Raw genomic sequence first — 21516 nt, 5'->3', positions numbered from 1 at the left:
AGGCTCGAATGACCCACCCAACCGGATGGGAACTTTATGAGGGCCAAGAGGCCCAGACTCCACACAGTGAATTTAGGCACCACTGAACATGGTGACCCACAAGCCTCAAGATCTTCCCCACCCCCGCCTGCACAGGGACAGAGAAGCCCAGAGAATCATCCGCCCCTCTGAGACGATCATAGCTCTGTCCCAGCCCCTGGAACCAAGGCCACCACTGAGGTGGGAAAAAGGCTTCTGTCCACACTGCTTATCCAACTCACCTCCCATTTCCCCAAACATGCCTGCACTCACACCCCTGGGTCTGCTGGTGTCTCCCCGATTCTACCTCCCCATCATCCAAACCCAGTGTAAAAACCACCACCTTCTCCAGACAATCCACGGTAATCCAATCCATCAAACCTAATCACTCTTTCCCTCTCTGGAAAGGACTAGAACCCCATGGATCTCTCCTGTGGCATTGAGGCCAATCCCCTGCGTGCTGTCATTGTTTCTGGGCTGCTGTTTTCTCTGACAGCAGACAGGAGGGTAGAACAGGCACCTATCTCCTAGCATGGGGCCTAGGACTTTTATACACAGCATAAAGTACGTTGGAAGGTTGGAGGGGTGGGTGGACAGACAGATGGAGGGACAGATGGACAGACGGACAGACGGATGGATGGTGAGATGAACAAACAAATGAACAGGTGAGTGCGTAAGAGTAGATGGCCCCCAGAAAGTTCACTGTGGTCCCCGTAATTGGCCAGAACACCTAGACTCCCCAGTGTTCCCCGCAGAGTAAGATTTCCGTTTTCACTTGTCATGGCGGGTCCTCTGCTTCCCTGAACTGAAGATTTAGAAAGACGGCACCATGCGGAGAAGTACGCTGAACCTTCGCTGAACCTTGGTCTCTGTGCGTGTAAGGTGAGGACGTTGGACTTGAACTTGAGGACTCTTTGGGCCCCTCCAGCTGAAGACACATGCCTGTGCTGGGGCCCAGCAGGGACGGGGGCCACTGACTGAGCCCCGTGTGGCTCAAAGGACAGCAGGATGGGTTCCGACTAGAGACAAAGGGATGAAAGGGAAAAGGAAAGAAGGGAGGAAAGGAAGGAGGAAGAAACCCGCATTTCCACATCCCAAGCTAAAAATGCATTTAGCATGTAAGATTTCCCAGATGCATCATTTCTTTAAAAAAAAAAAAAAAAGTTAATTTCAACCTATTCGATTTAGTATCACAGCAAGGCAAGAGTGAGTGAAGGATCCTGTAATGTAACGGAGCTGCTTCGGGCAGAGCCGGCCGGGGTCCGGAGATGCCAAAGGAAAGGGTGAGCCGGGGCAGGCGCGGGGGATGGAGGGGCCGCTTTCTCTCCGCCTTCCCTCCTCTCACCTCTGCCTTATGTATTGATCCTACAAACCCAATATACTATTTGAATAAAAGATTTCTGGGGAGGTTGTGTAAGCCACTTAACTAATGAGGAGCAATGAGAGGCCCAGAGGGAGGTGACTTGCCCAAGGTCACGCAGCAGGTTCATGACGCAGTCCCTGGGGGCCTAAGAGAATGCCTCAGTCCAGATACGTGAATCCAGGCACGTTCCCTGGGGGCTCGGGCCGCCCCCCCAGCTGGGCTTGCACATCTGTACTCTGGCTCACCTCCAGCAGCCTCCACGGGAAGTCACCAGGCTCCTTTAGACAACATTCCGCTAGGACAGGAACAGACGGATAACGCAGGCCCAATTAGGCACCAGCAAATCTCACGGGGGGGGGGGGGGGGCGAACGCCTGGAACAGGGGGGCTCGAGAGGTGGCTCAGCTCTCTGCAAGCTTCGCAGTCGAAAACCTTCCTAAAACAACCCCTTGGCTGCTTCGGAGCATAATTGAATCTTCCTTTGATGACTCCGGATCTCGCCCTGCCTCAGGCCACTCTGAAAACATCAATTACTGCTGGGTCCAGGTGGGGAGCAGAGCCCCAGCGGCTGACCCCACCCCGGAGGGGGAGGTGGTGAGGGGCTAGGAGAGACTTCAGGGGCGGAGGCCAGCCTGAGCCAGGGAGCTGGATGTTGCCTGGGTGGAGAAGGGGACCAAGTCCTCCCCAGCCAAGAAGGGGAGCCCTAGGTGGGCCCCCCAACCCCCCAGAGCAGATAGGACGGGGCTGCTCCCCAAAGTCCCTGCAGGTAGAACCAGAGAGGCAAAAGCACGCAGGAGGGACACTGAAAGTCAGCCAAGGTGACGCTTCTAAGGGAGAGAGCCCACGGACTCTGCAGAGGTTGGGTCCACACGTCCCTGTCCTCCCCGGCTGGGAGACCGTGAGCAAGTTACTTAACCTCTCTGTTTCTTAGTCTCCTAATTTACAATGCTTGGAGTAGTAATGAGGCCATGAGGTTACCTGAGCCTCCTGCTGGCTGCAGAAGAATGAGAGTCAGACCACAGTCCCTGAGGAAGAAAGGTCTGGAAGAACATACATCAGAAAGCACACGGGGTTGGCTCTCAGGTGAGGCTGGGTATTTTGTTTTGTTTGGCCTATTTGTGTTCCCCATGTTTTATGCAAGAAAAACATTATTAGAGAGTTAAAATAATTCAGAGAAAAGAACAAAGCACCAGGGACCACGATTTGTCCCCAAAGGGACACAGCTGATCAGAAGAGGAGCTGTTCCCCTGAGCCTGGGACTCAGGCAAGGGAGCCCTAGCTGCCAAGGAGCCCAGCGAATCACAGCTGGAGCCCTCAGGGACAGACAGCCGTGCCACTTTCTGCTGGACCCGCCTCACCATTTCCCAGGGGACAAGTCTCCAGGCCCGTTCTCGGGAGGCACCAGGCAGGGGAAGTGATGCCCGGCAGAATGTCTTCTGCCCACACACACAACATCCCTCTCAGAGCTATCCCACAGACCCTCTGCACAGAGATGACCCAGGGCCCTCAGGACTCAGACCAGACCCCACCCAGACTATCCTCAGGCCAGCCTGCCCTAATCACCTACCCCTCAGTCTGGCCAGCACCCCCTCTGGGCTCAGCCACACCACCGGCCAGCCTTTGCTGAGGCAGCCCTTTGAAGACGGCAGGGCTCGGTGTGTCCACAGCGCCCTCCCATGCCAGCACCATTAATACTCAGAAGAAAGTCAAACATTAGCCTGAGGAACTTATGCCTTATATAAGTCCCCCTGGGGGCAGGCACAAAAACAGCTCCTTGGAGCTGAGCTGCCCCAAGTGCAGCAGCTGCTGCCGGACCCTGGGATTCGGCCACATTCCACCGCCGGCCCCAGCGGAAGGAACTGGGCCCCCACCAGCTACCAGGTAAGTGGGAACGGGGACCCCCGCCCAAGCCCCGGCCCATGTAGGCCCCTGAGAAGCCCCCAGGGCTTCTGGCCTTGCTTCCTTTCTGCGACTGGCCGAGCCCCTTACGCCCTCTGGGACCTGCCTGGGACTCCTTCCACTGCCCCAGTCTGGTGGACCCCGGCCCAGAGGACAGCCGAGAGCCAGAAGGCTTGGGGCTTGGGGAGACTTTCACAGCAGGCGACCTGGGCTCTTCCAAGCCTGTGTCCGCTCAGGGTGAGCAGGGACCTCCCCACCTCCCCCCACCACCACCATCTGGCCCCTGTTGCCAATGTCCATGGCCAGGGCCCTGGGGTCCCAGCTGTCCTGTGCCACACGTGCACGTGGCCTGTGTGAGCAGCCTCGCGGAGCACAGGTAAACTCACACACCCAGCCACACGCCCAGCCACACGCCCAAGCTCCCACAGCTGCACCTTCCACTCCAGCCTCAAGTCACACATCACAGCAGACACCCCATGGACACACACACCTTGACACATGCCGCACCTGCGGTCCTGTGCCTGGACACACCGCTGGGTATGTGCTCACGTATCCACGTGTGGACACACACACCTGAGCCCCACATCTGTACATGTTTATATGCATGCTGTTCCATGCACGTGGCCCACTGTCCCACGGTGGTCCCACACCTGTCCGCATAGGCACACCAAACTCAAATGCATACTCCCCTCTCCCTCGCCAGGTGCCTTCCTGCAGCTCTTTTTCATCCACCATGGCCTTCTCTGAGCTCATGGACCGAGTGGGCAGCAAAGGCACCTTCCAGTACCTGAATATGGTCTTGCTGGGTCTCCCAGTCCTGGGCCTGGCCAACCACTACCTGCTGCAGATCTTCACAGCGGCTACGCCGCCCCACCACTGTCGTCTGCCCCCCAACGCCTCCGCCGGGCCCTGGGGGCTCCCCAAGGGCCTGGATGGGAAGCCTGAGACGTGCCTCCGTTTCATATATCCGCCCAACACCAGCCTGCCCAACAACACCCAGGGGGCCACAGAGCCATGCCTGGACGGCTGGGTCTATGACCTCCACACCATGGACTCCATTGTGACCGAGGTAAGCACAGAGGGGGCCCTTCTTCCTCCACTCGCTCAGGGACGGGACAACAGTCTGGGCTCTAGTCTCCCTGCGACTGGGACCAGAGGCCGGGCCGCTGGGCAGGCAGAGAGGAAGGACCTGGGTGCAGATGCCGACAAACCAGAAAGTTCAGTTTCTTCACGTTCAGAGTCGCCAGCCCATTTCTAGGACAAACCCAGTGCTAAGCTCTGAGGATACAGAAGTGCACTGTCCTTGCTACCCAGGGTCCTCAGCCCTGCAGGACATCACCCGAGGAAAGGACCCCATAAAGAAATGTAAATTTACAACGTCAGAGTACTTAGGGCTGTGACCTTAGACTAGGGCTGCCTAGGGCTGGACATGGGGGCGGGGGCGGGGGGAGGGCGGTGGCGTGAGGATGTGGGGGGGCAGTCCCGGGGGGTGGGGGGGGACAGTTCCCTGAAGAAATGCCCCTCAAGCTGAGCTAATGTCCTTCAAGAGGTCACCAGGCAACAAGGAAAAGGAAGGAAATTGCATCTTGTGTGAAGGTCCCGAGATGGGAGTGTGTGTGGAGGAGGGAGCGGGGCCCAAGGTGGCAGGGTTGCCCGAGCAGACCTCCCAACCGCCCCCTCCCGCCATGAGTTATGCCTGGGTTCACCTCCCGTGCGTTCAACCCTTAACTTCTTTCCTGATTCTATGACCTGCCGTCCCGGGAACGACAGAGATACAGAGGTACGCCCGGCCCTCCGCTCTCAGATGAACTGACAGGCTAGTCAGGAGACCGTGGTGCGGGGAGGCGGGGAGGAGAACCAGGAACGGGCATTTTGGGAAGGATCCGCAAACCGCCAGGCACATTTTGGTGCTTTGCAGACAGTTGTGATTCTCACCGCGATATCTTGTCGAACGTGATTTTTGCTCCTTTTACAGATCAGAAAGACCAAAACTCAGAGAAGGGAAGTGAGGGTCCAGTATCACACAGCTGGTCGGTCTTGGGGACTGGGATTTAAGGCAAACGCCTGCCCCTAAGAGGCACAGAGGGGGATAGGGGTCCACGGTGGTTGGAAGGAGGAAGGAGGGAGGAACTGCAGGATTCTAGCGGGATTCCCTGGAGGCTTCCCGGAGGGGGCGTGGCATCTGAGCCACGAACAGAGAGGCCGCTGTTTTGCCTCATCTGAGAGCTGCATTTCCAACGGTTTGCCCTGCGCCGGTTCTGTGCTAGGCGTGCTATAGGTGAGGGCTCCCGGAATCCCAGGCGGCAGCACACGGAGCCTCGTTCACAACTTTCCCAAGAATACCTGTGCTTAGGACCTGGCAGAGGTGGGATTTGAACCCAAGACTCTCTAACTTCCTAGTCTGTATAACTGTTTTTCACATGTTCCGTGAATATTTATTTATACATAAAGCACTTACTACATGCCAGGCCCTGTTCCAAGCACTTGAGAGTTATTAACTTGAGAAATATTCTTCTTTTTTTATTAAGATTTTTATTTATTTATTTGACAGACAGATCACAAGTAGGCAGAGAGGCAGGCAGAGAGAGAGAGGAGGAGGAAGCAGGCTGCCCACCGAGCAGAGAGCCCGATGCGGGGCATGATCCCAGGACCCTGGGATCATGACCTGAGCCGAAAGCAGAGGCTTTAACCCACTGAGCCACCCAGGAGCCCGGAGATATTAACACTTCTAGCCTTGCTGACAGCGTTGTAAGATAGTTTGTATTATAAGCTCATTTCTCAGATGAAGCCTAGAGGTTAAGGAGCTCCTTCAAGTTCACGCCACGAGCAAAGGGGCAGATTCAGGATCTTAACACGGGCTTCCGGCCCCAGAGCCATGCTCCGAGCTATGACATGCTGACTCTCATAACCCTGGGTCATATTATAGTTGCCTTTTCTCCCATGGGCTAAGCTCAGTGCCTGAAATGCAGCAAACAAACACTTACTAAAAACTATATGCCTACTGCTGAGGACAAAGAGTCACAGTCCACCTGCTCCCTCCTGCCCTCCAGGAACTCAGCTCTAGCAAGAGACAGAGCCACCCCTCGAGGACCCCTGGCCGTGCGTGCAACACGCAAGCTTCCTGGGACAGAGATTTCCAGCTGCTTCCCTGTATCCCCAGCAGCTAGAAAGGAGCCTGGCCCAGAGGGGGCAGGGGGGCCCAGGAGGGCCAGTTGGAGTCAGCGACACCCCGCTGGCTGTGACCAGGAGAGAGGAAGCAGGCAGGCTGAAGTGGGCAAGCGTGTCCCAGGCCAAAGCAACAGTGTGGGGGGTCAAACGCTTGGTCACAGGAGCAGGATAAGAACAAAGCGGTCAGGATGGCAAGAGACAGGGGAAGGCTAGAGGCGCGAGCTGTGGAGCGTGGCGGCCACCAGACGTGGGGCTGGAGAAGAGGCCGCCCGGCTTAGATGCTAAGGAGAGGGTGTAGCCTCTGTCCCTAGACAGCAGAGAGCCCTCGAAGGGTGTTGAGCAGTAGAGGGGTGTGTTCAGATCACCTTCCCTCTGACGGCAGGACAGAGAGTGTCTGGTGGAGAGTTCTAGTCTAGGAGTAGGAAGACTGGTTAGCAGTTCACCAGGAAGATCCAGGGAAATGAGGACCAGTGGAAGGGACAGTGGGAATAGATACCAGAGAGTTTAGGGAGTCAGAATCCATGGGACTTGGGGACGCAACGGACATGGAGGTGAGGGGCGGGGAGGGCGTCAAAGATGCCTCAATATTATGAAATTTCCAAATGTATGGGCGACTTGCTGTACAGCTGGCCCCCAGGAAATCAGAGAGGAGGAGTGAAAGCCACCGTCCCTGTCTGTCCTCTGAAAACACGGAAGCTAGCTGGAGGGACAACAATCAAGCAGGAAGCAGTGACATAACCATCATCGCTACACCTGACTGTGGGCTTTCCCCATGCCTCAGGGCTGGCCTTTATTAACCCCTTCAATCTTCACAACAACCCTGAGGCTGGCACCTTAATTGTCCCGTTAGTACAGCAGAGCAAACAAAAGCACAGGCACCACCATCAATGGTGGAGCTGGAACATGAAGCAGGGCCGGCAATGGGGCTCCTGAAGGCTGCATAACCCCACCCACAGTCGGTCCCTCTGACCGAGCACCCTGTGGCCCCAGTGGGCTGCTGTTCACAGAGCCCCCTCCCTGGCTGGTAGCTTCCTCCTGGACAGGGAATGTAGGTCCTCAACCCATCTTTTTTTTTTCCCCCTTAAGACTTATTTATTTTGAGAGAGAGCATGATTGGGAGGGGCAGAGGGAGAAGGAAAGAGAAACTCAAACAGACTCCAGGCTGAGCACAACGCAGGGTTGGATCTCACAACCCTGAGATCACAACCTCAACAGAAACCAAGACTCAGACGCTTAACCTACGGCGCCACCTAGGCGCCCCTCCAAACCATCTTTTGCATCCCTGTGCCAGGAGCACAGGAAGGGCTCAGCGGATGCTGAACGAAGGCCAAGGCCATGCCTGGCAGAGGCCCTCAGGGGGTCTCGGATCCTGCTGACTGCTGGCAAGTGGCTTCCCCTCCAGGGAGCCTGGCGAAGAACAGAGGTTGCAGGTCTTGTCCTTGGTCAAGCATCCGTTCACGTCTGTGCCAGCCAAGTGCCCAGACACCATTCCAGCCCTCGGGGGGAAGGAGGGGCATCTGCATCCCGACAAACACAGGGGTTCACCAGTCCTCAGGGTACTGTACCCTCTTCTGGGTGGGCCTGGCTCCCTGGCTCAGCAAGGAGTCCCTGCCCAGCTGGGAAAATGTCCGTGGCCAGACCCAGCAATTTGCTGGTTACCAGCACAGTGATTTTTCTGTTGGCAGCTCCATCTGGGGCAAACCCGTCCTCCACCTGCCTGCGGTGGGGTGAGCAGGATTCAGTTCCCCATGGGGCGGGGGTAAAACCGTGGCCGGGCCTTACCTAGAGGTGGGTCTCTGGAGCGGAGGCAGGGTCTGGATGTGCCAGCCCCGGTGCGGAAGGTGGTAATAAGGGTGTGTGGCACCTGGCACCTGACTCAGTGACCCTAGTTAGCGGAGGCCCGGGGCCACCCCCCTGACCGACCGCGTGTGCTCGTGATCCAGGGTCAAGCAACAGAGTTCACATCCTGACTCTGCCCTGTACTAGGAATCTCATGAGGCCAGAAGTCTCAGTTTGCTCATCCGTAAAACGGAAGAACAGAGCAAGGGTGAGCCCGACAGGAGACCACGCAAGGCCCCTGTGGAGCCTTCAGCTATAATGTCTGTGGCCTCTGTGGCTGTTGCCCTCACTATTATGGCTAATAGAGGTGTCCTGAGATTAGAGGGGTTGTCCCCACCACAAGAGCAGGGGAACCTCCAGGAAAAGGGGAATCAGCTGTCACAGCACTTCCCAACTCCCCTGAGCGGCTTAGCCACACTCCACGGCTTTCACAGAGCCCTCCCCTCGTGGAAACAGCAAGCCTGGGTGTGGGTCCCCTCTCCACTCTCACAGCCCGTGACTTGGGGCATCAGCCCCCCTCTCCGCCTCAGTTCCTGCATCTGCATAACAAGATAACAAGGAACTTCCCTCCCAGAGGAGGAGGCGCAGGTGGGGAGGACTGTTGGCCAGGATGGGAGTGAGCACAGGGCAGGGTCCAGCCAGAGTGGAGGGAGTCTCCCTCCCCCGCTGATCCCCTAAGCCTTCCTGGCAGAGGCGACCACACATTCCTTTCTCTGAGTTCCGCAGAGATAAGGTTGGAATTTTTCAGAAAGAGCTTTACCAGGACATTAAGAGGAAACAAAGGCCTTTCTTTCAAGTCTGGCAAGTGTGGGGAGCATGGATTGTGGGCTCTGGGTTCCCTGGAGGGGAGCTGTGGCCCGCAGCTCCCACACTACTGAACCTCGGTCCTGTGGGTGCCCAGCTCAGTCTGAGGGTCCAAGTGGGCCCCTCCGATTCCTCTCTGGGCCTTGAGTTTTCCTGTTCTGTCACCAGTGCCTGTAGGTCTGGCAACACGACGAGAAAAAGGGCATGATGACAAGCTCAAAGGCAGAGAGGAACACACACGGTGTAACCCGACTAAAACCATAGACCACATGTGGCCCAGCCTGTGCATGGAGTCAGAGTCAAAGGAACATAAACCACACACCCTCAACCCCTTTGAGACTAACCGAGCCTTCAGCCTTCTCAAGGGTCTTCTACAGCTAACCACACAGAAGCATGCCCCAAATGTCTCTAGGTATCTTCCCTCCCCCCCCCCCAGAATTCCAGGATGCCTTTAAAAATCTCTTCAGTTCTATTTCTGGTTCCCTCATGGCCAGACTCTTCCATCCCCAATCCCCTTCCCATCACCACCTACCAAGCCCACAGGTACTTCAAACATGCAGGAATCACACAGTGTATCTGTTTCCTAGAATTTCCATATCAAAGTGCCACAAATAGGGTGGCTTAAAATAACAGAAATCTATTGTCTCACAGCTCTGGAGACCAGAAGTCCAAAATCAAGGTGTAGGGATGCTCTCTCCCAAGGCTCTAGGGAGGATTCCTTTCTTGCATCTTCTAATTTCTGATGATTGTCCGTGAGGCTTGGTGTCCCTTGGCTTATCCAATCTCTGCTTCCATTGTCCAAGACGTCCTCCCTATGTGTCTGTAACTTCTCTTCTTATAAGAACACCAGTCACAGAGGGTTAAGGGCCCAGACCTACCCCAAGACGGCCTCATCTTCACTAATCATATCTGCCACAATGTGATTTTCAAATAAGGTCACATGCTGAGGCACTAGGGGTTAGAACTCCAGACTAACTTTTCACAGGACACAATTCAACCCATAGCAGTTACACGTTCCAGATCCGAGCCCCATGGATTTGTGCTGATCTGCAGGGCAACCCTGGCCACAGTTTTATCATCAACTCCGATGAGTTTTATTAACCATGAAATCTCTGGGAACAACTAAGTGTGCATTTGAAACCCAAGATTTTTTTAATGTCTAACCACAAAGCTCTTGTTCTAAGCTTTAAACCCTCATTTCACCATTCCCTAGTAGACAGTTTGCCATAGACGTTTTTCCAGCCTAATTGTGAAGTTTTTCAGTCCTTCCTGCTGACACGTGATTATACATCCTATGTTTATAGCCTAGACACTCTCCATCCTGACATATGCTCATTGTGGCAAAGCAAAACTCTCCACCAGGTGGTATCTGGAATGTGGACCATATGACCTCTCATTTCGACATCAGCATATCTTAACCACTAAGGTTCTCCCTCTCTCTGTTCTTCCTGTAGAATGCTCACTCCTTCAATCCCACCTATATTTACTGAATGCCTACTATGTGCCAGGCACCGTCCTAAGCAAGGGAAGTACAGTTGTGACCAAAACAGACGAAACACTGTACCCTTATCAAGATGATGGTCTTGAGGGAGAAACAAACACACAAAAAGGAACTATGTGTTATAGCTCACGGTACAAATGCTATCGAGAAAATAAAGTGGGGGGGAGTAATGTAGACTGGGAGTTACGATTTTAAATAGGGTGGTCAAGGAGGCTCTCGTTGAGAAGATGATGTTTGCGCAAAGATCTGCGAGAGGTGGAGAAGCAAGTCAAGTGGCTCTCTGAAGGGAGAACTTTCCAGGCAGAGAAAATGCCATATGCCAAGACTCTGAGGTGCCTGAGATGTCCGAGGAACAGCAGGAAGACCAACACCAGTGGAGTCTGTGGAGGACGTGTAGTAGCCAATGAGAGCAGAGAGGGAACAGGGATAAGTCTGCTCATCCTGCAGCGATTTATGGGCCATTATAAGGATTCGGGCTTGTTTTAAACATGAGTCAAAGCCCATTCTAGGAATGGTGTTTCCTTACACGGCTCAGCTTTCAAGTAGAAACTGGCTCGTGACCATTATTCTAATGCATACCTCACCGCAAGTAGTGTGGTAGAAACCAAGACGCGGCAGATCTAGTCTCAGACCATACAGAAGGGCAACAGCCTTAAATTAATCCAAATGGGCCTGACATTGACCCTCTCAGGATCCAAGCAGAAAGATTTGTTCTTGAGACACTAAATAACATGGAGGTTGGGGGGGAGGGAATCAAGTTTCCATCTACAACTTCTGGTGGGATGTATCAGGATAGACTATGCTGCCACAACGAAAGGGTCAATGATAATTCAATGGCTTGCAGGTCATAGACGTGGTTCTCTTTCTCATGCAAGAGTTCTAAGGTGGGAATTTCAGATCGATGGGTGACTCTGCCCCATAGGGTCATTCAGGGACCCAGACAAACAACAGTTTTGCCATCTTCAACACATGACTTCCTGAGTCGTTCTAGTTGTCACCATTCCCATCAACAGGAAGGGGGGAAACAATCAAGTCCAGACCAATGCTTCTCCCTTAATCAAACGAGATGGAAGTAATAAGCATTTCTTCCGCTCCATTGCACTGTCAAGAACATGCCCCCACTCAGAGACTGGGTCACCTGAGAAATGTGCTTACTGTGGAAGGGGTGGGGTGTGAATGAAACTAGCCGGGTGCTAGGTCTTTACTTCAGATTTTCCTAAAGCAGTTTTCCACAGCATGCCACAATGTACCAGAAGTTTCTCCAGGCACCCTCTGGTGTACTCCTCCTCACACCCCTCACTTCCTCCTAAACCCTTTACCCTCCCACCATGCCACACACATACCCTGAAGCCTCCCTTCTCAGCCAGAAGAGCCCATTGAGTTTGCTGGCCTTACTGGACTGCCTGGAGACAGCTGACCTGGAGTCTTTGTCCACCCCATCCCCCTCACTTCCAGCAGAGGAATGTGGACAGGGCTCCCTGGGACGTATGGTTTCTCGCCCACACTGTTTCACTTCCAAAACATTCTTGTGAGGCATTTCTACTGAACAAAATTCTCCACTTCATTACACAAGTAGTTCAGGACGGCTAGACAAAGGGTGCGTGTTGGGGATTAGCAGAGATTAGGCCAGACAGGTAGGCAGAGGCGAGAGCATGAGGGCTTTCTAAATCTGTGTTAACAGAGCTTTCTCCTTACCCAAAGGGCAGGAGGAAGCCAGGGAGTCCTTTAGGCAAGACAGGAACCTGACCTGAGAGGGGTTTTAGGAAGCCATTCAGGTTAGCAGGGCAAGCAAGGACAGGAGGAACTGAAATCGAAGGCTGGGAGACCTGTCCGAAGATCGCCACAGTGATCATCAGCAGGCCTCAGTCTCTTTATCTCTAGAATGGGGATGATGACGGTCGTCATGCCCCATCATGAGGTTGTTGTGGGAACTGAAGAAGTTAAAGCTTGGGAAGTGTTTCCTTACAGCAGTGCCTGGTGCATTGTAAGCCTTCCATAAAAATCGGCCATTATTATTAATCTTGCACTAAGATATTAGTAGAGATAGAAGAATCCAGATTCCAGAAATATTCAAAAGTTAGAAACTGGAGGATGGCATGGGGATGCACTGGAGAAGATGAGGCAAAGGACAGGCTCCCAGTCCGCGAACCGTGGGTGACAAGTCTTATTGATTCTGAGGTGACCGTGAGACATCATCGAGGTAGAATTTTCAAGAAGGCAGCTGAACTGACTGTTCTCAAGGCCAGAAGAAAGGTTGGGCTGAAGATACAGGTTGGAGTCTTCCTCATAAAATACACACTGAAGCCAGAGGAGCAGGTGATGCTCCACTCAGGAAAATGGATAAAAAGAGAGAAAACTCCAGAAAGAGTCTTAGGAAATCTTTAAGAGAGAAAGGAGCCCATGGAGGAAGAGTGGTGGTAAATAGGGAGAGAAAGACCAGAGGGAAGGAGAGGTCAACATCAGCAATGTCAGGGGCTGCTGAAAGTCAGGGCAGGCCAAGCTATAGAAGGTTCCAGTGCGCTTAGTGAAAAAGACATCACGGCGACTCTGGTGAGCACAGTGTCAGTGGAGTGGTGGGGGCGGACTAGATCAATGAGCAGAAGATGAGGCCAGGCTGAGAGCAAGTTTAGCTTCTCTTCCAAAAGATTCAGCTTTGAAGGGAAGGGAGAACCGAAAGCGAATGTGGACCTGAAGGAGAGGTCTCAGAGACACAGACAGATGTGGGACGGAGCCAGGTGTCAGCCACAGAACCGTGCCCGCATGGAGGAGAGGGAGAGAGCTAGGCTGCAGGCCGGCCCTGACCTTGCAGCACGGGGTGCAGGCGAGTTGGGAGGGGACGAGCGCAGGAGTTGAGAACATACCTGGAAGCGACAGCTAAGCAGACTCTACAAGCCCCTGACGGGCCACATACACTGGAGAGGAACTGTCATTGCACCCCAGGGGTCAGGGACCCAAAGAGCCACAGGCAGACCCAAGGAGCCCCGGGCTGGGCTGAACGCAGAGCTGGCGCCTGGGAGTGGGGTCCAGGTTCGGGGAAGTCTGGTGAGGGCGCCAGGAGCGGGCCAGCACCGTGGGGCTCCGGCAGAGCTTGGCCGGGAGGGCCGGTCTGGACCGAGCCAGGCTGGCACGACTTTTCTCCTGTGCAGTGGGACTTGGTGTGTGACTCCAGAAGACTGAAAGAGGTGGCCCAGTCTGTCTTCATGGCGGGAACACTGATTGGGGGGATCGTGCTGGGAGACTTGTCGGACAGGTGAGACACGGGGGCCTCTGGAGGGGAGGCGGCACAACCTATGGGGACATCCCACCTCACTCTGACCACCTATGCACTGCCCCCAAAGAGGCAAAGAACTGGGGGAAGCAGGAAGGACCGTCCCTGGTCTGTGGCCTTGGGCATGTCCCAATCCTGCTGGGGTGCAGCCTTCCCTCTGCCCCAAAGCCCTCACAACCGGAGTCTTCCCACCTCCTCAGACCCTGGGGGAAAGCCTCGAGGTTTTCCGATACGGTAGAGAGGCTGTGTGGCCGTGGAGGCGGGTGCATGGACTCTTTGGAGGTGGGAAGTCCCTTGACCTCTGCTCAGGCCACTGAGCTGGGGCGGGGAGGCGATCACTCATTAACTTGAAACTGTAACTGCCAACCTTTAACAAAATAGCAATTACCAGTCAGGCTCTGTCTAAAGAGGGGATTACATGCCCTGCCCAGCCCTTGGGGAGGTGGGGGGGTCCGACCCTTTGCCCTGAGAGCTGCAGAGTCATGTCTCACCTAGCTCACCGTGGCTAACGCGGTGCTTCCACTCGTCTGAGCTCCAGGTTTGGCCGGAAGCCCATCCTGACCTTTAGCTACCTGCTGCTGGCGGCCAGCGGTTCCGGCGCAGCCTTCAGCCCCAACCTCTCCATCTACACCATCTTCCGCTTCCTGAGCGGCTGGAGTATCTCGGGCATTGTCCTGAGTACCACCATCTTGAGTAAGCCACAGGGGGAAGGAGCAAGGGAGCAGGAGTCGGGGGACCCCAGCCTGAAGCCAAGGGCCTGGCTCAACAGAGGTTCGCTGTGACCTTGGTCGCCTAAGGTGCTGCCCCTCTCAGGATCTCAGAGGCCCCGTCTGAGCATAAGGACAACATCAATCCACAACGAGGAACCCACCCCACCCCCAGGCCAGACACTCTTGGGGGGATGTCATCCCATTCCATCCACACACAAGGAGGCCACACTGTTGTCCTGATTTTACAGATAAGGACATTGAAGCAAAATGAGGGAAGTCATTTGCCTCTAGAGAGACACTCAAGAGTGTGGGCTTGGAGGTGGGGGGTGGGGGGTTGCCTGGCTGGCTCAGCGGATAGAGCATGTGACTCGATTTCAGGGTTGTGAGTTCGAGCCCCATGTTGGGCATAGAGATTACTTTAAAATAATTAAAAAAAAAAAAAAAAAAAGACTGTGGGCTTGGAAGTCAGACAGACCTAAGTTTGAGTCCTACCTTCTTGAGCCTTAGTCACAGCATCTGTAAAATGGGGGCGATGAAGCCTTAGGATCAAGTTCAGGTCAAGCAGCTGATGGGATGGTGGGCAGGAGCTGGTGCCCCTCCATCCGGAGGTGGCCCAGGGCCCAACACAATCTTAATCTGGTCCTTGGGCTCCTCCTGCAGATGTCGAGTGCGTCTCCATCCAGATGCGGGCCATCATGTCAACTTTAATGGGTTACTTCTATACCTGTGGCCAGTTCATTCTGCCTGGCCTGGCCTATGCCATCCCCCAGTGGCGCTGGCTACAGTTAACCGTGTCCATTCCCTTCTTCGTCTTCTTCCTGTTGTCCTGGTATGTGGCCCTCCCCTCTACCTCTCCCTCCTTAACGCCCGCGGGGGCCAAACAGGGGGAGACCGTGTCTGACTAGGCTGGCGGACTCTCTCCCAGGACACCTCTATCCCGGATTTGGGAAGGGCAATCCAGGGAGGAGGAATCAATCCACAAAGGTGTGCGGCAGGACCAGGTGTCTGGGGGGCGCTCCGTGGACGAAGGGGCCAAGTTGAGAGGCACAGGGCCAGGCTGTGGACAGAATAGAAAGCCAAGGAGCCTCGGCTTCGTGTGGAGGGAGAGAGAATGAACGTGTCTGTGGTGTCGAAAGGCCTGACCGAGCTTCTGTTTGTGACCCAAGGACGGGCCCAAGTGGGTGGAGATTAAAGGAGACACATGACTGTGTGGGCAGGAGGAGCCTCAGGAGCAAGTCCGAGAGGCATTTTGAAGGACAAATCCACAGGATTTGGGGACTTCTAGATTTGAGGTAGAAAGGAGAGGAAAGCCCAAACTGGGGAACTGGGAGAATCGAAGTGTCTGGGACCAAAGACCCCAAATAGGTCAAGGGCTCACTATCATCACATCGAAGCTAAGGACACGTTGAAAACAGGAACAGAAACTCCAAAGTGTAACTTGTTTTCTGTTTTTTAAGTAGGCCCAGCATGGAGCCCGGTGTGGAGCTTGAACTCAGGATCCTGAGATCAAGATATGAGCTGGGATCCAGGGTCGGATCTTAACTGACAGAGAGTGACACTTTACTGAGCACTGCCTGTGTGCAAGGCCCTGTTCTAGGAGTCCCCTTAAATCATCCGGATCCTCATGACATCTCTGTATGAAGGAGGCATCACTGTCCCATTGGACAGATGAGGGAACAGAGGCTCAGAGAAGTGAAGCCATCCCCCAGGGTTACACAAAAAGACACAGAAGAGGGACAGACCTCCATTTGAAAATGAGAGTAGAATCTTAGAAAAGGGGATGGACAGGTGCTCCAAGGGTCCAGGGTAGAGCCCGGGAATGTTCACAGCCTGGGATGAGACAAGACAGGGGCAAAGAGCAGCAGAGCGCCAGCAGGGAACAGTCGAGAGCTCAGGCCCCTTCTCCCTGGGACTTGGGACAAGCCTCATCCACTCTGAGCCCCGAGATCTTCCTAGGCAAAATGAAGATAGTAACGCCCGTCATCCAGGGTCATGGGGGCCTGGTCCACAGGAAGGCTCACTGATGGGGAGCCACCGTTCCTCTTGTTGGGGAGAGGAGGACGGAGTCTGGTCCTTGGTGCCTATGGTGGCCACAGCCACAGCTGACACCCCTCAGACAGGGCTTTTTAAAATATCATTCCTTCTTCCCCACACCTCCTTCTCCTCTATTTCTCTTTGCCTAGTGACACTCAGGGTCTGCTCAGGGCGAACCAAGCCCAAAAGTACAGCCTAGAGGTGGGGAATGTGAGGTCGGCTTCCCGCTCGCCGACCCCAGGACCTCATGCTGTGCTCCTACTCCAGCAGAATTGGTCCTCTGCCTCAAACCCGTCCTCTAGGCCATAACCCTAACCTGAGCCACCTTCTCAAGCTGCCCCAGGACCGAAGCCCTGCCCCTTCTTCGCCCTGGGAGGTGGCCCAAGAAGGGCTGGGGAGGAGGACATACAGGAACGTCCAGCTGTCTAGCTTTGAACATGCCGTCCCTTCCCCAGGATCCACCTGCCTTGGCCCAGGACCAAGGCTCCTAGCTAAGGAAGATACCCAACGATAACAAGTAGCCAGATAGGGGGCAGAGGAAAGGCTCTTCTGGAAGGGGAAGAAGAGAATGCTAGAATTTGTGCTGGCAGCAGGCAGCCCAGGTGCAAAGCTTGGCCAAGTTTAAATTCCATGAAATCTGCAGTACAACAGCTTGGGTTTCTGGACCTCCCGCCCTGGGCCCTGTTGATGTTGGTGTTCTTCTGGCCCCACCAAAAAGGCTCTGGCGTGGGGGGAGTCACTGTGACTTGGTTCTGGCACCCAGGTGGATACCAGAGTCTGTACGCTGGGTGGTCCTGTCTGGAAAATTCTCAAAGGCCCTGAAAATACTCCGGTGGATGGCTGCCCTCAATGGCAAGAAGGAAGAAGGAGAAAAACTCAGCGTGGAGGTAGGAGCCAAGAGGGATTATAGTCTGGACCAGGAACCCTCCTCTTGCCTCTGTTTCCCTGATTCCAAGCCAACATCACATCCAATGCCCCAGGAAAAGTCTTCTAGAGACACCAGGCCTGCACCTCCCTCCCTCCTTCTTCTGGCCCAGCAGCCCATCACTAATGGCACCCCTCTCTTTCCTCTGCCCCAAGGATCTCAAATTCAGCATGCAGAAGGAGATCTCCTTGGCCAAGGCCAAGTACAGCATGGCTGACCTCTTCCGGACACCCAACCTGCGCCGTGTGACCTTCTGTCTTTCTCTGGCCTGGTAACGCACCACCCCTCGTTGCTCACACCCGCGCATCTCTGCCAAACAGGAGCGATGAACAAGGCTTCCAGCAGGTTCTCCAAAGGGGAAGGCCTAGAGTACTTGCAAAAGGAGTCAAGAGATCCCCTCCCTGGGCTGCCACAGCCCAGCCCCAACCCTGGAAATAAATCTCCTGGGTCCCAGCCACACACCTAGTCTCGGCCATCAGCCCCTGCTTCCCCATCAGGTCATGCCCACCCCACCCACAAAGCAAATACTCCAAACCCCTTCCCCACTCACAGCTCCCATCCCTGCTATGGCCATTGCCCCATTCTCTGCCTTTCCACCACCGCCCCCACTGACCCAGCTCTGCCCTCTGGGACCACACGGAGCAAGGCTGGCCCTCACGGCCTGAAGACAGAAATTACGCTTCTCCGAGTCATCTCTTCCATCTGACATTCTACAGCTCCTGCAAAGCCCTCTCCGTGACCTGGTTCAGAGACCCTCCTTTATCTCCACATGAATAGGGTCCATATGTCCAAGGACTTCGAAAGAGATCCCACGATTCTGAGAGGGAAAGAGGAAGCGTCTGACCCAGGCACACAGCTTGACTCTCACTTCTCCCATTCTAGATGTTCAACTATTACACACACCAAGAGGGACCATTTCCTACCTCCTTTGGTCTCCCAGAGTCTCGCCAGTCCTGATATTCTCTAGAGTCAATTATGTGGATCTTTGCCACCACACCGTAGACCGTGCCCTTGTCAGACATAACAAATCCATCCCAGCACTGAGGCCTGCACAATCTCAGAGAGCTCTCTGAGCAGCCTGTACCGATCAGCTGCGGTTGGGATAAGAAATGAAACTATTCATCTTCCCGATGACCCCATGACCAGTGTAGGGAGAGACCCCAGTCTGGCGGCAGGCACCAACCAATCACTCTCTTCCCCTCAGGTTTTCCACTGGTTTTGGCTACTACAGTCTGGCTATGAGTGTGGAAGATTTTGGAGTCAACCTCTACGTCCTCCAGCTCATCTTTGGTGGGGTCGACATCCCGGCCAAGTTCATCGCCGTCCTCTCCATGAACCATCTGGGCCGACACATCACGCAGGCGGGTGCTCTACTCCTGGCAGGAGGGGCGATCCTGGCTATCATCTTTGTGCCCTCAGGTGAGAAGCCAGGACTAAGAGCCCTCTGAAAGCAGCCCAACGTGTTTGTGGGCAACACAGGCTGCCGCCGACTGGAAAGTGGGCTGCCTGGGATCCCAATTCTGCTGGCTCTCCCCCTAATTCTCTGTGTTACCTTGAGCAGGTCCCTGAAACTCTCTGGGGCTCACGTTTCTCATCTAGAAAATGACTCATTTGGGCTAGATGATACCAAAGCTCCTTTCCAGATCTGACCCAGCCTGGGCAAAGTATGGTGGTGTCTGGCCAGTGTGAGGGATCGCTCTGGGATGGAGCATGGTCTGCCTGACATCGCTAAGCGGAAGGCGAGCTGGCATGGGAAAACCACGGAGCTCAGCGCTCAGGGGAGACCCCACAACCTACTCCCACCACGACCTTGGAAAAGCCACGTTTATATAGACGTTTGTGTGTTGATACACCCATATCCTCCCAAAGGAACGTGAGCTATTTTAGGACCAGCATATATACAACAAAATATGGGAGAAGGAAATCAGAGCCAGGGGAAAACATGGATGCAGCAGCACAGCCCGCAAAACACTAGAAACAGCAGAGGGGCTCTTACTCAAATTTAAATTAGATCTGAGCTTTCTAACAGCCTAAGCAAAAAGGGAGACAAAGTCTGCCGAGGAGGGAAAGCACTCAGGTGCTTCTGAGGCAAAGACCCGTCGCCTTTTCTTCCCTCTGTAGACTTGCCAACGCTAAGGACAGTCCTGGCTGTGTTTGGGAAGGGCTGCCTGTCCAGCTCGTTCAGCTGCCTCTTCCTCTACACGACCGAGCTATACCCCACGGTCATCCGGTAGGTGCTGGGCTTGGGGCTGACCCAGCCAAAGGATATGGGGTCAGGTGGGATTGTGGCATCCTCCCGCCCCTGCCCAGGGGTCCCACAGCTGTCCTTTAAGACCCACACAGGCTGCCAATCCGTGCCCTGGATTCTCCCAAGGCAAACAGGTATGGGCATAAGCAACATGTGGACCCGTGTGGGAAGCATGTCGGCCCCACTGGTGAAAATCACGGGGGAGTTACAGCCCTTCATCCCCAGTGTTATATTTGGGACCGTCACCCTCCTTGGAGGCAGTGCCGCCTACTTCCTGCCTGAGACCCTCAATCGGCCCTTGCCAGAGACCATCGAAGACGTGGAAAACTGGTCAGTCCCTTGCCTCTGGTCCCACTGGAACTCCTCATTGGGGAAGCAGGTCCCGACCGGGAGCTTTTCCTGAGCTTTCTTTCCCTAGGTCCTGGCAGGCAAAGAAACCAAAGCAGGAACCCGAAGCAGAGAAAGCATCCCAGAAGATCCCTCTGCAGCCTTGTGGACGGGGCCGGGACCCCAGCTGAAGACAGCAGAGCCCTCCTTTCCCTGCCCTTCCGAAACGAATCCTAGCCAGGTCTTCGCCTGCCTCTGGGCTCTGGGGGCACCTTGGGAGGCCCTGAGTAGGTCCATGCTCCAGCCCAAAGGGAACCCTTCCCGTTCCCTATCCTTGTCCTCATCCTCTCTCAGCCGAGGCCATGTCATTCTTCTGTCCAGCCCTTCCCCACAGGCCACCTTCCCCCATTGACCCAGCCCCTTCCCCTGAAGTCCCCTTCAGCTCCCTGGCTCAATCTTAAACAAAGACAGCTTCCCTTTCTTGCTCCCCACCCCTTCCTTCGATGGAAACGTTCAATAAATGGCAATGAACTCGGGCCACCATGCTCAGGAGTGGGGGAAGCAGGGAGAAGGGGGCTGGCCGCCACGGAGACACATGCAATGCATAACCATCCACTGGGACTTATGTGTCACATGCAGGGTTGGGCACACGGGTACAGAGAGGCTGGGCTGATGGGAACCCGTGTGCATGTGTACAAGTGCACAGAGCTGCATATACACCAGGTCTGCTTCGGTTGCGACAACAAGCCACAGGCAGACCACATAAACAACAAACATTTCTTTCTTCCAGTTCTGGACACTGGGAAGTTCAAGATCGAGGCGCTAGCAGATTCAGTCTCCGGTGGGAGCCCTCCTCCTGCCGTGCAGACGCCCACCTTCTTATTGTGTCCTCACTTGGCGGGGACAGTGAGAGAGAAGCAAGGTTTCTGCTGTCTCTTCTTCTGAGAACACTAGTCCCACCATGATGCCCTCCCCCATGAGCTCATCTATCCCCAGTTACCTTCCGAAGCCCCCACCTCCAATTACCATCACACTGGAGGCTGGAGCATCAACATACAAATTTGAGCAAGGACCCAATATTGTCCATAGCAAATCCTGTGCTTGGAAGTACCCTGTGGGCAAGTACGTGTCCCAGCATGCTTGGGAGCAGAGGACAAGACAAGCCCAGAGCCGCTGCAGGCAGAAGCCAGCACTGCTCCAGTCCCGATCCAATCCATCTGCTTGCCCCAGGTCTCTGATCCATGGCCCAGACCCAGGCCCCTGGACAGCTCTGTGTCGTGTGTACATGCGAAAAGCGTAGCCATAACCAAGGGCCACCATTGTCACTCTATGTTCCCTGAGTTCCCTCCAATCCCAGCAGGAAGTCAATCCTCCCACTGGGGCTGTGCCCCCAGTCCAAAGGAAAGCACCTTT

General features: G+C 54.8%; 1 protein-coding gene across 2 annotated transcripts; it reads left to right on the top strand.

Moving 5' to 3' along the window:
- Positions 1–3115: 3115 nt before the first annotated feature.
- On the top strand, positions 3116–20637 carry SLC22A8 (solute carrier family 22 member 8). 2 transcript variants are annotated; one of them, XM_032359254.1, is made up of 11 exons: positions 3116–3261; positions 3983–4348; positions 13738–13841; positions 14398–14552; positions 15230–15398; positions 17367–17490; positions 17684–17799; positions 18733–18947; positions 19650–19758; positions 19903–20106; positions 20195–20637. In XM_032359254.1, exons 2-11 carry the CDS (start codon positions 4013–4015, stop codon positions 20292–20294), a joined length of 1632 nt encoding a protein of 543 aa, XP_032215145.1. In that variant the 5' UTR covers positions 3116–3261; positions 3983–4012; the 3' UTR covers positions 20295–20637. The 2 variants fall into 2 exon arrangements, with proteins under 2 accessions (XP_032215145.1, XP_032215146.1); XM_032359255.1 differs by lacking the exons at positions 3116–3261; positions 3983–4348 and adding an exon at positions 4951–5059.
- Positions 20638–21516: the final 879 nt, after the last annotated feature.

The sequence above is a fragment of the Mustela erminea genome, chromosome 9, assembly GCF_009829155.1.
Source record: "Mustela erminea isolate mMusErm1 chromosome 9, mMusErm1.Pri, whole genome shotgun sequence".
NCBI lineage: Eukaryota > Metazoa > Chordata > Mammalia > Carnivora > Mustelidae > Mustela > Mustela erminea.
The sequence above is the reverse complement of the archived record's forward strand: the minus strand, read 5'-3'. Positions and strand labels throughout refer to the sequence as shown.